We start from the raw sequence: 16,661 nt of genomic DNA, 5'->3' as shown, positions 1-16,661 counted from the left end.
CTGATCAGATGACCTTAAGGAAAAACACAAGACAGGAAGGCCTGGAGCTAGGTTGTTAAGTCTAGGCTCTTTCAAAATAAGAGCATGGCTACTGTTGGGATTAAATAGGCGATAGTAAATTGGTGATATCTTTGGCACACACAGATGAAAATGGATAAAACGAGTGCCGACTGTTAAAAGGACATGTGTTGGTTGCGGGGTGGGACTGTGGGGTGACATTAGTTTCTGATTTGTTGAGCATCTCCGTGGCCTCGGGTGGAAAGAACGGCAGGCTGTAGCACATGAAAAATGAACTTGCTTTACTTTATTATTTATGAAACTGCCAAACAGACTTATTTACTTATTAATCAAAGGTGCACCTCTGCGGATGGGTCCGGCCCACTTTAACCTTCGGCCGCAGATGAACATAACCTGAAGGAAGCGGCGCTGGAGTCTGACTGTTTTCAGGTGGAGGAGGTTGAAAAGTTGAGCTGAAGTGGAGGAAAGGTCCAAGTCCTAGTTATTGGTTTGGAAGTGCATTATGCCAATGAGGGTCCTCACAAGTACAGCGCCGGTGTGTGCGTCTGTGTTAGTATGCATGTGTTGTCCTCTTTCCACCAGCTGTGCTCAGTCCTCCCTGACATTGAAAACCTTCACTTGAAACTCTGCGTGTGTATAAATGAATATCTACAGGCGCACACCGTGTGTGTGTGTGTGCTCTGTACCTGTAGTTGTGCATTTCTGTGTGTGTTTGATCCACACTCTTGTGAGACAGGGAACTCTAATTAGCTCTCACTCCTCTTTAGACCCCTTTTAGATCCCCTCTCTTCTGCAAGCCAAGCACTCCGACAAACACACACACACACACACACACACACACACACACACACACACACACACACACACACACACACACACACACACACACAGACCCACCTGATTTCATTAATGTTGATTGGCCCAGTAGGACCCCTTTGCACACACACACATAGACAAATGCACACTCATCCCTCCTGCCATAAAAGCATTTTGCACCTATGGTGGTTTACTTACACACACAAACACACACACACCTCTCCCCTGCCTCTCTCACCTTCCACACTCTTAATTAACGAGTGAGGAAGAAAAGTGCTGAATACAAAGAAAGACATCGCATTACAATCAAAAAGAGAGAGAACGAAGGGAGGGAAAAACGATAAGCAAGGGAGGGAAAGCGAGAGAGGGTTAAAAAGAAAGGAAGTGAGATCCGTTTCATTTGGTTGTTAAAAGCTGACCAGGCTAATTGGCCATGTTAAAAAAAAAAAAACGAATTGAGGGAAATTAAGACAGAGAAAAGGAAGTTAGAAAGGGGGAGAGGGCGAAGAAAGTGGAGAAGATTTAGAGGTTGTGGGGTGGGAGTCTCTGAAGGAGGAAGTTAAATGATTGAGATGGGGAAAGGGGAAAACTGAAGGAATATAGAAAAGAAACATGGTCAAAAGTAGGAAGAGAAATGGGAGAGAAAGGGAGATTTGGGAAAAAGAGAGATGCAAAAAGGGAAGGATTTGATAGGGAAAAGGGGTGTGGAGTGAAAACAAACAAGAGAAGGGACAAATAAGATGGAGGATGGAGAAAAAGGAGAAAGGTTTGACTGAGATGGAGAAAGAGAAGAGGAAAATGATGTCAGAATGAATGAAAAGAAAGGATAGGGAAAGGTAAGAAGAAAAGGAAGAGGATGATGAGTTAAAGGCAGTAAAATGAAGCAGGGAGAAAAGGTTGATGGAGCGAGGGGAAGAAAGCAAAGGAAGACAGGATAAGAGTAAATGTATGGAAAAAGAAGAGGGAAAAATCAAAGGATACCAGATGTTAGGTGGAAAGAGCAGGATGAGAGGGTGTCCGTGCGTATATGGACATCGTTTTTATATGGAGTCCCAGACACGTGAAGGGGGAGCAGAGGAAGGGTTAGAGAAGAAATGAAACAGTGAGGATTAAAAAAGATGAACAAACCGGAGAGGAAAAGTGGGGTGCAGTAGAGGAAGAGGTGGGAAAGGAGGGCAGCAGGAGGAGGAGGAGGAGTGGAGAAGGTGGAAGACTAAGCAGGTTCCTTGGGACGGAGTTGAAAAATGTGACCTTGTTCCGAGACCTGGTGACATTTTCTCCACCCTGCTGATAGACTTTTAACAAGGCAGGTCAGCGTCATTTTTAACTACGACAGCAAACACACACGCACACACACACACACACACGTGCACGTGGGCTGGAGGTGTATTTTATAGTGACAGATATAGGTGAGAGGGAAGTGTACCGAAGCAGTTACAAAAAGGCAAGACTCAGACTCACAAAGACTCAGCGACTTCATGTTTTGTTATTTATTTTATTTTAGCAGATAATAATTTGAAGAAAAGAAATCAGTAATAAAACATCAGAGAAGAAAAAGGAAACCCGAGTGCTAAAAAGCGAGTTATTCTTAGTCTGTAAATGAATGTTTGGAGCAGAAACAGCCAGTAATTCACAGCTTCCTGGTTTTCTTTTGTCTTCTTTGACACTGAACTGAATATTTGGGCGTTTCGTGAACAAAACAAGTGATTTGTTGATTTGAGCTTTGGGAAAAATGTGATGGACACATTTGGTGCTATTTTGTAAGAATGATTAAGTACTAGACAATTCATTAAGGGCTTCAAGTAACAATTACTTTTATTACAGATGTATTTTTGTTGATTATTTGTTTTTTCTTTCCTCGAGGAAAATATTGGAAAGCGTTTTTGCCCAGCATGTTGTGTTGGCCTAAGGTTTCATTTGGTTCCACCCAACAGTCTAAAACTCAAAATACATACACACAGTGTTGCAACAACATACTGTAATATTGATGTTTTAAAATGTTTGCATATTATCAGAATATCAATAAAAGTTTGGCGGTTTGCTTTCTTCTGTGGATGCTCATCCACATGCTACAGCTGTGTTGACTGCACTTTGGAGGATTCTTTACTTGAAGAATTTCTGGCCTTCCACCAAAAGAAAAGTACCAAGACTGTGAGGAAGAGAGTCCATTTAAATTAAAGGTTAAATTTAATCCATACATATGTCTTTATGAATTATGGACCAAAAACTGCATCTATAGATTTATGCTCAGGGACACACAATGTAGGCCTTTATTTAAATATAGCAAGGTGTCGCAACTTGTCATTAAGGGTACAGGGAGGATCATCATGTGGCATTAAATACACATTTTATACTTTATGGGGGAAAGACTTAAGCTGCGTTAATTTTATTAATAATAACTAAATGTAAATTTGATCATCAGACAATGAGCTTGAGGGTCTGTGCGGACGTCCTAACTGTTTTTTCGTGACTCCGCAAACTGAGACCTGTGCCGTGGACTTCAAAGTAGTCGTAGTGCCTGGCCGTTGGGTCTCCAACTCCATGTCCACAATGTAGTATAATTTGACCCACAAATATCCCTGGAACATGGACTGATTTTCCTGACTGTGGGCCTCTTGTGCTCTTCCTAAACACACACACAGTTCAGTCAAACAGTAATACATCACGTATTACTTTGAACTTACATTTGCTATTGTGAATGTATATACTCTTACATTATTTACATTCTTAAGTGGTCTGTAATCTAAACAAATGAACAGTGAGTAAAGTGCTACCTAAGGTCTCAGTCACGCAGGCCTAGAGACTGGTTGGCAACCCCCCGACAACCTCTGAGGATGTTGGCATTTGCTGAGTGTTGATAGATAAAATCGGTCACCAAGGGAGTGCTTACCAAAAGTCTCCTTAAGATTGCTTTGGTTGGAATCAGATTGTCGCTTCGATAGAGCATGTCTGCAAAACTGGGAAAAATGGGTAATAGAATGGAGACTGTTGCATCGAATAACGCACAACTTTTAGTTTGAAGCCAAAGGCAATCACAAAGAGGTTGTGCAACACAGTTTACTTCTTTGCAACCAATTTCATATAGTGACTACCAGCAACCTCCAAGAATACACATTTTAGGGTAGTTGTCAGTTGGGTGTGTGTGTGTGTGACCAAAACATAAAGTAGTGTTTCAGGAATGTCCTACTGGGAGGAGGCCCCGGGGTAGACCTGTTTCTCAGCTGGTGCAGAGATGCTCGTGTGTTTCCCCACATGAGCAGGAGAAGGTGGCTGGGGTGAGTGTGGTCTGGGCTTGTTCTGGACCCAGACCCAGATAAGTGTCAGAAACTGGATGGATGTACAGTATGAATGGATGGACATCAAATTTACCAAACACTGTTATACTTTCAAAAAAGACCTTTACTTCAATGATACCGTACATAAAAAACAAATGCCTGCTTTTGCCTTTGTGGGCCACAAATGCAAGGCGAATCCGGGCTCGTTTGGGATGAATTCGGCTGCGGGGCCAATAATTTTGCACTTCCTTATGCAGAATCTTTACACATAAGTTCAATATTCAGGCAAAATCTCAAATTACGCTCTGGGTGCAGCTGCTCAAACGTGAGGCTCTGCTGCTTTGTCTGTTCTATGTCTTTTGGACCGCAAGATGCACAAAAAAAGACATTAATACAGATTTCCTGGAACTGTGGGAGCCTGGAATTGACATTTTCAAAATTTCCACCAAACAAAGAATAAATAACAGGTCAAAAATAAAACAGATTAGTTCCAGTGGACAGTGGAAAAATGAGCGCAGCCATACAGGGAGTGCAGAATTATTAGGCAAATGAGTATTTTGTCCACATCATCCTCTTCATGCATGTTGTCTTACTCCAAGCTGTATAGGCTCGAAAGCCTACTACCAATTAAGCATATTAGGTGATGTGCATCTCTGTAATGAGAAGGGGTGTGGTCTAATGACATCAACACCCTATATCAGGTGTGCATAATTATTAGGCAACGTCCTTTCCTTTGGCAAAATGGGTCAAAAGAAGGACTTGACGGGCTCAGAAAAGTCAAAAATAGTGAGATATCTTGCAGAGGGATGCAGCAGTCTCAAAATTGCAAAGCTTCTGAAGCGTGATCATCGAACAATCAAGCGTTTCATTCAAAATAGTCAACAGGGTCGCAAGAAGCGTGTGGAAAAACCAAGGCGCCAAATTACTGCCCATGAACTGAGAAAAGTCAAGCGTGCAGCTGCCAAGATGCCACTTGCCACCAGTTTGGCCATGTTTCAGAGCTGCAACATCACTGGAGTGCCCAAAAGCACAAGGTGTGCAATACTCAGAGACATGGCCAAGGTAAGAAAGGCTGAAAGACGACCACCACTGAACAAGACACACAAGCTGAAATGTCAAGACTGGGCCAAGAAATATCTCAAGACTGATTTTTCTAAGGTTTTATGGACTGATGAAATGAGAGTGAGTCTTGATGGGCCAGATGGATGGGCCCGTGGCTGGATTGGTAAAGGGCAGAGAGCTCCAGTCCGACTCAGACGCCAGCAAGGTGGAGGTGGAGTACTGGTTTGGGCTGGTATCATCAAAGATGAGCTTGTGGGGCCTTTTCGGGTTGAGGATGGAGTCAAGCTCAACTCCCAGTCCTACTGCCAGTTTCTGGAAGACACCTTCTTCAAGCAGTGGTACAGGAAGAAGTCTGCATCCTTCAAGAAAAACATGATTTTCATGCAGGACAATGCTCCATCACACGCGTCCAAGTACTCCACAGCGTGGCTGGCAAGAAAGGGTATAAAAGAAGAAAAACTAATGACATGGCCACCTTGTTCACCTTATCTGAACCCCATTGAGAACCTGTGGTCCATCATCAAATGTGAGATTTACAAGGAGGGAAAACAGTACACCTCTCTGAACAGTGTCTGGGAGGCTGTGGTTGCTGCTGCACGCAATGTTGATGGTGAACAGATCAAAACACTGACAGAATCCATGGATGGCAGGCTTTTGAGTGTCCTTGCAAAGAAAGGTGGCTATATTGGTCGCTGATTTGTTTTTGTTTTGTTTTTGAATGTCAGAAATGTATATTTGTGAATGTGGAGATGTTATATTGGTTTCACTGGTAAGAATAAATAATTGAAATGGGTATATATTTGTTTTATGTTAAGTTGCCTAATAATTATGCACAGTAATAGTCACCTGCACACACAGATATCCCCCTAAAATAGCTAAAACTAAAAACAAACTAAAAACTACTTCCACAAACATTCAGCTTTGATATTAATGGGTTTTTTGGGTTCATTGAGAACATGGTTGTTGTTCAATAATAAAATTATTCCTCAAAAATACAACTTGCCTAATAATTCTGCACTCCCTGTAGAAAAGCAAGCTGATGTGAAAGTTTTTGATATTTTAACTGGAAGAAGTTACAGGTTCGAGTTTTAAGGACAGCACTGTTGGAGGGGATCAGCGCGGCTCTCCACTCTTTAAGTTGCAGGACAATTTTTAAGCACCGGGCCAAACCTGCTGCCTAAAGGAGAAAAAGAAGGACAGGAGAGGACAGAGAGAAGAATGGGGCGGGATAAAAATAATATGAGAGTAACAGATAGAGGACAGGAGGGAGCAGAGGGGAGGTGAGGAGGAGGAGGGGATGCATGTAGAATAGAGGGATGAAAGAGGAGGAGAGGAGGGGGTTTGAGTGGATTGTGGAGTGATAAAAATAGGGAAGGGCAGGAGATGAGAGGGATGAAAAGGAGGGAAGGCAGGGAATATGAAGGAGGAAACGAGGGGCGAGCGCGAGATGAAAGAGAAAATTTAAGAAAGTTTCTTTTTTTTAAGTCCAACACAGAGACCATGGGTCTGTTTCATATCCAAATAACAAAGAATCATGAGCAGAGGACAAAACGAGAGGGCAGGAAGATGACTAAGAGCTTAAAAAAAGTAGTAAGGTAGTAGAGGGCAGGAGAAAGAGAAGTGCAGGGTGGAAAGAGGAGGGAGGGCAGGTTTATGGTTGCTGTTATGCAGAAATGTAAACACTTTGCAACGTTCGCAGAAAACAATGACACCGCAGGGAGAGGAATGTTTGCACACGTGTGTGTGTTCCTGTTGTATGCATGCGTGTGTTCGGGGTTTTAGTGTGCGCACGTGCTCCTGTGTGGGTGGGTGCAGCAACAGCACTACGGGGAGCGGAAGGAGAACGACGGAGGTGAAATGAGAGGGAGAGAAAAAAGAGAGGAGGGAGAGTCGACCCTGGCAAAATTGGAGAGACGAGATTTCTGTCGTAAACGGCATAAAGGGAGAACAAGTGAAGAAAAAATACTTCCTGCTTTAATGATCATAAAGAAAGGGTGAAGTTCCTGTGCAAACGTCTCATTAGACTTTAAACTCTGCATTTTTAATGCGCTTAAAGACACTAGCTCAATTTTAGTTGCTACAAGTGGAAATTTTAATTCATATGGCCAATTTTTGGAGGAAAATGTTTACTGAGTTAGCCTTCAGGGAGTATAAATATGACAGCGGAGGAAGGAAAGAAGCAGGGATAATGTGTCACCACCTTCTGGATTTCTGTTTTAGGTTAGTGCAGTCGTTCCCAAGCTTAATATTAGCCAATTTCTCAATCTGGAAATAAAAACAACAAAAACAAGTTTTTGGCCATACCAGCTCCCCATTTTTACCTGCTGATGATTTACATACTGAGGTTGATTCCCAGCTTTATTGTCAGCAGTTCTTAGCCTCTCCTCCCTTTAGTTAATTATAGTGTTCAGTCTTTGTTATTGTCATCACCCTGCTGGCATCACCAAGATTGTGAACACACTAACTCAAGAATGAGGATTTTCAAATTAATAGCATAGATGCATCTACTGAAAATCACAGAAGAGTTCAAACCTCATTGACCTTGAGTTCAAGTCAAGCTCAAGTTTTCTCAAAATCTTGTGAAAATGATGACTCGAGAAAGATTTTTAAGCTGATACCATGGGTGCATCTACTAGAACCATGTTTGAACCATGATCATAGTGCATCATATACACACTGTACAGCTTACCTGTTGCTCAGTAAAGAATGTTCAGCTCCTTGAGCAGTTTTGCAGTAGCTGGACGGGCGGATTTGCAGTATGTAAAATCACTCCATTGGCACATTTGGCGGTCAGACAAACTAGCTCAAGGTATTGCATTAAGAAGGTAAAAAAACATCATTACAATTTAAAACTGGCTAACCTTTTAGCATTCATCTGCTCTGTAGCAATGCATTTAGAGTTAGGAAATGGGTTACGTCCAAGTCACACAGACCCCTAAGTGATGCCATAACAGCCAAGAATCCTCACAGACTTCAGCAACTGGTGAACAAAAAAAATCGAAACTTTCATTCACGTGGGTGGTTGGTGTCAGGGGATACACATTTCCCCCCAATGACTGGTGGTTTCCAGGAGGTCACAGACTGGTCCCTAGGCCTGTGTAACAGCGGCCTTAGCTTCACATCTACCCCTTTATAAGGATTTTTTCCCCCATTTGGCAGACTTAAATGGAAATTTCATCGCAGAAGAACTCTAGTCAAGAAGAAGAACTCGTTATTTTCCAAAACAAGTTTTGGAAAATAACTTTGACCTTAAAGAGCAACTTATCTCCAACGTTATCCCTAAGTGTTTGGCCTGGTAGATGTTAAGGGGTTAATATTTTGCCAGTTGTGTGTGAAGCTGTTTTTTTCCTCATTAAATTATTCCATTAATGTCATTTTAAAGGTCTGGCAAACAAATTATTGTTCTACCATCTAAATGTATAACCTGGGCTTTTTGCAGTCTGCTGACCTAGGACTGAAACATTACTAAGGAGACAGACACAAGATGCACATAGATCTTCTTCTTTATGATCTGCATGTTTGGTTTTGCATAGGTTTTATGCCAGATCCCCTTTGTGATGCAGCCTTCCCCTTTTATCTGGGTTTGGGATCAGCACCATCACTGGCTTGTGGCTGGGTTACAAGATACAAATAGATAATGAAAATAATTAAAAAAATAAAATAGTTGCCTAGTTTGATACAATCACTTCCATAACTTTATCAATGTTTTACCAAAGAAACAAGTTCTTCAGTTATTTTAAGGTAGTATCTAAATTTATTATCACTGGGATATAGGGATTGCTGGAATCACCAGTCAAATATGATGGAAGCTGAGAGTTTTCTGACTTTGTGCCAAAGGATCCCCCCCCCCCACACACACACACACACACACACTCAGTTTTATACTTTTACCAAGATATTTGCTGTTCTAGCATTTTCCCAAACATTTTGGTTGTGGCAGGCCTGGAGACTTTCCCAGCAGTCAAAGGACGACACATGGGTTACACCCTGGGCAGGTCGCCAGTCCATTGCACCCATGAATTCTAATAATTGTTGATTCAGGAATCTTTGAGTGCTATGCTAGCTGCATGTGCTACCTTTTTTTCTTTTTCTTTTTTAAATGACATGTTTATGTTTTTGCCTAGAATCGCGGCCGTTTCTGAAGACTCCCATGATGTTCTAGAGGGAGACTCCGCCTCCAGAATCCCGGCCCTGCACAGAAGAACTCCACCAGCCCACTTCCACGGCAGCCTGGATCACCACAGATATGACCTCCCCAGGCGGGACTCTATCTTTGCTGCAGAGCGACCTTTTTTTGACGTTGCTATGATAAAAATGGGACTACTAAGAGACAAACTCCCTATCTGGACGTACTTTGGGGCCTGTCTCTCTACCTTCTCTTTCTCCTTCTTCTTCTTTTTAGACAAACTTCACTCCATTCATTCCTCTTTATCTGTCCTTGCAGCAGAACTTGTTCCTCATTTGTTTCCGAAACTGAAAACTGAAAGTCATTCCCAAGGATTTGAAAAAAAAAAAAAAAAAAAAAGAGGCAGCAAGATGTGACTGGGCTGGATGACGTCAACATACTCTCAAATTCGGACAGATGAGAATCAACATGGTTGGACATAATTTAGAAAAATCAGTTAAAAGAAAAAATTCCAAGGCTGTTGATGATTTGCAGGAGCTAAAAAGTTTCAACTCTCACTCTCTAAGTGTGTCGCTGGACAAGAGAAACAAAAAACACACAAATAAATAAATAAATGAATAAAAGGGAGGCATGTATAAAATATCAGGAAGGAACAAACTGAAGATGAAAAGAGGAAAACAACTTGGGAGGCTATTTCTGTCTTGTGTTTCATTAATTTTTATTTTCCGTACAGGGACTGAAAAGAATGCATGGGAAAACTTTTGTGTTGTTGTTTGGCTTATTTTAACCTCCATACACTCCTTAACTTGAACTCTCCCTTTTCTTCCCCCTCTTATGAACTCCCCACCACCTCTTCATTTCATTTCTACCTCTTATTTTTTTTAAATCCTTTTTATTAAACCCCTCCCATCCTTCTGTATATTCCCACTGCCCAATTCCTCTCTTTCATACTTGTTTTTTTCCCGTCTACCTCTTCGACGTCTTCTCTCTCCCTCTCTCTGTAAAGGAGACATTACTCTGAAAATGTTGGATGCAGCTTTTCGATGTATGAAGTATTTTCTATCACCCTTAAAACAACCTATGGAATCAGTTTATGAAACAATGCAAGAGTTAAAAAAAAAAAAAAAAAAAAAAAAAAAAACCAAAATGCAAAAAAACAAAAACTGTTTTTTTATTGCAATGGAGTGATTTTTAGACACATACTATCCTAAAAGTATGTCGAATTCTCTTCCTCTACATTTGACCTTTTCACATTTTGATGCCTGTTCCTGTTACCAGGAAGTGTTAGTACAGTTTCTGTTGTTTGTCAAACTAAAGATGGGGAGTTTATTTTATTATTATTGTTGTTGTTATTATTATTATTTTTAACTGCCCTGAAAAAAAAAGGTTTATGAACTTTCTATAACTCATTCAGTTTTGCTCCTTTTCTGTTGGATTTGAGAACTTTTCAGTGATCAAACGTACCGCAGGTGAAGACGCTCTCCTGCAACATCAAACACCAGAAAGCGTTCACTTCCTGATTTTCTGACCTACTAAGAGTGCAGACTGTGTTGAAGTTTTGTTTATTCCACTGCGTGTTTTGTTTATTTGTTGAATTACTATTTGAAAAGTGTACGGGAGGAACGAGGGAGGGCTGGGCCAGGGTGGGTGGGCTTAAAGGGATATTAAGTGTAGATAGAAATGACATTCAGCGTTTTCTTGATTTTTGTTTTATTATGTTTTTCTCCTGATGATCTCTCAGTCTGTCACTGTTCTCTGGGTTTGAGCTGACTGCAAATATACAGTATTATAATGACTGCTGTCTCCTGGTGTTTTACATCATGAGTTCATGTACGTTGCTGACTTTATGTGAACGGCATCATAAGCTAATACGATTTAAACACTCTGCAGAGTTTTGAACCGTAAAGTCCTACGAACTGTGACACCACACTTTCTTGTATCGAGTTATCCTTGTGTTTACAGAATTTAATGCTCTATCACTATGTTTTTTACAGACATGGGGGAAAAAACTACGCAAAGCAATTGTGCTCAGTGTATTTCTGGTGGCTTGAGTATTTTTAAATTGGATGTAATGAACGAACAGCAAGGCATTGCGTCAAGCATGTCTGATTACTAGGAGTTAAATTCAGATGAAAACAATTACGATTTCATCCTAGGCACCCATGGAGAAAATAGTGGGTGAGGTCACAACGGCTGTGTAGGTCATTATTATGCACTCCAGGACAGAGGTGAGTAATTAATTTTCCAATGAGGGCGCACATGAGAAACTGGGCCGCACTAGTAAGCTCAACTAAATTCTACTTAATATTAATTTGATCTCCTTATGTTGTTTGTGCGGCCCTCCACAACAGTCCACATGGGACTATTGTGGAGGGCCGCACCATGTTTCTAATGTAGGCCCTTGAGAAAATGAACTCTGTCCTAGAGTGTGGATAAATCATGTAGATAGCTACACACCTCACACAATGTTTTCTTTGAAGCTTCAGTCGCAGTTTTTTAGCAAGGTTAGTTTTTTTTAGACAAGAAGAAGTTCCAGTAGTTGAACAGTGTAACAGACTGATATAATACCATTTTACTCACCAAAATTAAGTTGAGAAACTTTCTAAGATTTGTTTTATAATTAAAAGTGAATGTCTGAAGACAAGGAGAGAGAAAGAGTTGAGCCAGAAATGCCCAACGACAGATACAATTCTTGATTACAGATTTGATCATTATGATCCAACTTTTTGCTTTTTGTATTCATTTTCACCACAACATTTTATCTTGTTATAAATCAAGCACACCCGGCCTTTTCAGAGGAGTATTTTTACACTCACTCACTGTTTACATCAGCTTTAGCCCATTTGAAAATGAAGAAATCTTTGAAGGTTGCCTGCTTGGGTCTGTCTTGAATCTTTCCGTTTGTTTGTGTCACTGATGATTTCACACCACTGATGATGATACTTTGTTAGATTTTGGAAAAAAATCATCACAGATGGTATTAAAGTCAGACATAGGACATGAAGTTTCACTAACAAGTTAATTAACGTGTAATTAACAAGTTGTAATTTACATCTTGTTAATTACAAGTCCTCAGCCAGCGAGCACACCCTGAATAGTCCTCCTCAAATTTAAGATAATCAAAATTTTAAAAATGGACTTAATTTTTTATGGAGATTCTGTGTTTATAGCTGTAGGGCAGTGGGCTATTTTTTTCCATAGACTTCTACAGGACAAGAAGTCTTTATGCATCCACAGCCATCACCCCCTGCTCACCATTAAAAAGAATGCAGGTGTGAACCATTTGTTTGTTTGTCAGTGGTGAAAATACAAGAGTTTCCACAAACCAAGCATGGTTATTGTTATTGCTATGGTGCTGCTTTGCCTCTTAAAAGCCTCCAGACCATACTATGTGCTGCAGATTGTCAGGACTAACAGGAAGAGTTTTGCTCACGAGCAAATAGGTTACTGTTTCATTAGCATTTCATGTTTTGCCATGAGAACAGGCTGGCTTTGGTCTTCAGATGTCTGAGCGTCTCTCATCCGATCTGCTTCTGGGGTCACACGACTGAGGTGTTGGTTAGTTATGCTATGACTCTTTGCCTTGTGGCCTTCTCTTTACCATCTAAAACACCCACTGTTCTGGGCATCCACACAGATTTGAAGCCAGACGAGCAGAGACCATAGAACGTCAAAGACATTCTAAGAGCGATGACAGACATAATAACCACGGGCAACGCGAGGTGGGCAGGTTTTGAGTTAACCTTTTATCAACTTTTAAGTGAACGACTGACATGAATACCAATGACAGTGAAGGATAACATTGATTGACATGTTACAGGGTGGTAAATATAGATTGGCACTTAGGCAACTGGAAACCGAAATGTCCACTAGGGACCAACAAAGGGATAAATGACAAAGAAATCACTTCCTGTGAGGACCATTACTCCTCCTCCTACTACTACTCCTTCCACCTCTTCTATTAATATGAAATTTGAACTTTAAATATAAAACAAAGAAATTTGTGTAAGATGAAACTCTTCAAACAGTTCAGTAAATCTGTGATTAATAATGATTAAGGTGTTTGCCATAAACATGCAAGGATAAAGCTCCTGGGTGACATCTGATTCCAGAGGACAGAAGAACAACTATCCGGGATAAGGAGGCATTTTCACACAAACACTCTGGTATTTCAGGAGATATTCACATACTCACACACAGATAACCACATAATACAAATACAGATTGGCACTTTGGTATTCTGGTAATGTATTTTGTGGCCATACACACACACACACAAGCGCAGAGGGCTGACAGTAAACACACACACGTCGTCTATGTTCCATTTAGACTGTATATTTACTCTGCATTACGGGGTTAATGAGGTGAAGCTTTCCCCTCTCTCACTCACTCTCTCTTTAATGGATCTCTCTCGCTCTCTTCCTGTGCTTGTCTCTTATTCTCCTCTCATTCCTGCCTCTGTTTTCTTTCCTTCTCTGTTTTCCTTTTCTCTTTTACAATCATTCCCACTGTCACTCTTCTGACCTTTGCTTTCCATTTTTCTGCCCCTTCTGTCCTTTGTTTCATCTTCTGTCTCTTTCTCTCACCCTCCATCTCTCTCCGTTTACCAAATAGCTGATGTCACTTTTTCCATTTCCTCCTAATGGAGGCAGAAACACAGAGCGATGGACGGTGAGGAAAAACAGCCAGAGATGAAGAAGGATGGATGGAAAGCGAAGGAGTCAACAAGGAAGGATGAAAAGGTGACAGCCGGGGGAAACAGAGACTGAAGAACCTGGGAGTTGACGTGGGAGAAAATTAAGGAAGATTGAGAGAATGAGGGGAGGAAGCAGTAAAAGAAAGGCAGATGAAATGATGGACGGAGAGTGTAGGGAGGTGAAAAGATGATGGAAAACAAGACGATGGAGAGAGAGTGGTGGATTATGGGTAAGAAAAAGATAGTGGCCCATCATAAAAAGGTTAATTATTGATTTTTCTGAAGGAGAAATCAACCTGAAAACATCACTGATGCTCAGTCTAATGACTCAAGTCTTCTGTTTTATTCCAAACAGGCTAGTATAGCTCCAGCTGGCAGAAATGCTGTCAAAGTGCAAACTGTGTGGTGCATTTAAAAAAAACCACATCATGGCTAAACTGTAAATACACACACTAAACACAATCAAGCATTTTTAACTGAAACCAAGTCTACAGGAACATTTTTGCAACTATTCTAACATATCTGAAATAAATTTCATCACGTTGCATAAAAGCTACAGCAGAGTTTCATACAAAAAAAAAGTTACATAATTATTCTGTACATATGCAGCCCAGTCTTACAGAAAAAATAAAACAGTCACAAAATTAGTGCAAACAGTTTTCAGGTGCATTAGCAAGAAAGACAGAAGCACGAAAGTACGCCGAGTCTGAAATACAAAAGGGCGGGGTCACAGACGCAGATAGAGGAGCATGGCAGACACAGGAAGACCATGACAGACGGCGTGTTTCCATCAGATTTGATAAGATCTCCAACAGCATTGACTGAAATGCAGCACAAACCATGACACAGCCTCCACCGTGTTTCACTCATGGCTGTAGACACTCACGCTTGCACCTCTCCTGACCTCCTCTGGGCATATTCATGATGATTTCAACCAAGAATTCCAAATTTGTATTAATAACTCTACCAGACCTGTTGTCACTGATCTTTAGGCCAGCTCTTGTGCAATCAGACCTCAGCCTTTTGTCCCTTCCACTGAGAGCATTTCTGATGAGGCTTCAGTGGTCAGTAGATGGATCCACTGAAGGTCCTGATGCATCTCTCAGGTCGTGTGTCAGCTCTTTGCTGGATTTCTTTCTCTCTGTCTTACAGACATGATGTTTAGATACCATGTATATGCTATAGATATTTTTCTTTTAGGCCTGTCACTTCCTCTTTCTCTTCTGTAAGTTTCCAGTTAACAGTTCTTTGGGAATCACTTTGTTGGTGCAAAAATACTATTTTATGTCTGTCAAACTGTGTTATTTTTGACCTTTTTCATAGATTCAAATACAGAAATGGGAACAAATTATCTGTTTTTTTGCCTAAAGATACAATATAAAATCAGTTCTTTGCCTGTGAGTTAGGTGACTTTTTTAATCTTGAATGAAAGCTTGAAAGTCTGCTTTAACAAACAAAAACACATCCCTCTTAAAATGATCACTTACAAGAACTTGGACTGAAAGGGAGTGAAAAAGCTGAAAGGAGCCTCGGGCCTTTTGCACAGTGCTGTATGTGTCTGTATACAGAAAACAATAAGTCAAATCCAGTACTAACAATAATGTTCGGGTTAATCAGTCCTGAATTATATGTTCCAGCCCACCTGAAAAATGTAAAAGGAAGAAGAAAATACATCAAAGGGAAATAAAGGGCGACTCAAATGATGGAGAGATGGAAGGAAAAGAGAGCGAACAGAGACATTCCCAGACAGAGCAGCCAGGCTGTTAAGACACACACACACACACAAACACACACACAAACACACACACCTTGCTCCATCATTAGTCTTCATTAGGGCCTTTATGAGGAAAATTAGAAAGGGAGTTTCCTCCCAAACTGAACCCTGGGGTCCAACCTGCCTCTGTGTGTATGTGTGTGTGTGTGTGTGTGTGTAACTGTGGTTAATTTCTACATGAGGTTTAGCAGATGAAAGAGGAAACAAAACGGTAACTCAGTGTGTGTGTGTGTGGAAACTATGTACTAGATATTTGATACAAGCAGACACACACACACACACACACACACACACACACACACACGGATCTGAAAATGTAAATAAAATGATGTAAATCAAAAACTGTGTGAGGATTCCTAATTTTTAAAAATATATTACTGAACTAAAAGCGAAGGAGCACATGGGGTATTACCGGCTAAGATAGGAACGAAAAGTCTAAGACCCGAAAACAGCAGACATGTCAAAAAATATTGTAAAATTGTGGTGTTAGCTGTGCTGTACCCACCTGCAGTATCTCACGGTGTGTGTCAAGGTCAGAGAGCTGTTTGGCGTAGGCCCTACAGTAGGTGGAGCTCTGGAGGCTTCACATACACCACTGCCAGTATGACCAGCGAGACAAGACGGACACTTATTTATTTGTTTATTTTTTTTTTACCATAATTAGAGAACCTAATAGGACAGATATCAGCAGAGCAACTGGAGACCAAATGTGTCATTGCAGTTGGGATCTTTTTTTTCAGATATATATATATATATAATAAATAAGAAAAACAAAAATCTTAAAAACTCTATCGCATAAACTGTATATGGAAGATGGGCATGTCCACTGGTTTCTGAAGGCCCGTCTTGAATCCTCGAGATGCACATTTCCATGATTGCCATCATGGTTGAAAA

General features: G+C 40.8%; 1 protein-coding gene across 1 annotated transcript in view; it reads left to right on the top strand.

Annotated features, from left to right (window-relative positions):
- dachb (dachshund b) overlaps positions 1-11,092 on the top strand; it is a 117,637-nt gene extending 106,545 nt beyond the window's left edge. The window contains exon 12 of the mRNA XM_014409831.3: positions 9,296-11,092. Within this exon, the coding sequence (XP_014265317.2) occupies positions 9,296-9,333 (38 nt within the window). The 3' untranslated portion in view covers positions 9,334-11,092. The remainder of the gene's footprint in view (positions 1-9,295) is intronic.
- Positions 11,093-16,661: the final 5,569 nt, after the last annotated feature.

This window comes from Maylandia zebra, linkage group LG3 (assembly GCF_041146795.1).
Source record: "Maylandia zebra isolate NMK-2024a linkage group LG3, Mzebra_GT3a, whole genome shotgun sequence".
NCBI lineage: Eukaryota > Metazoa > Chordata > Actinopteri > Cichliformes > Cichlidae > Maylandia > Maylandia zebra.
Note: the sequence above shows the minus strand (reverse complement) of the source record. Positions and strands in the feature narration are given on the sequence as shown.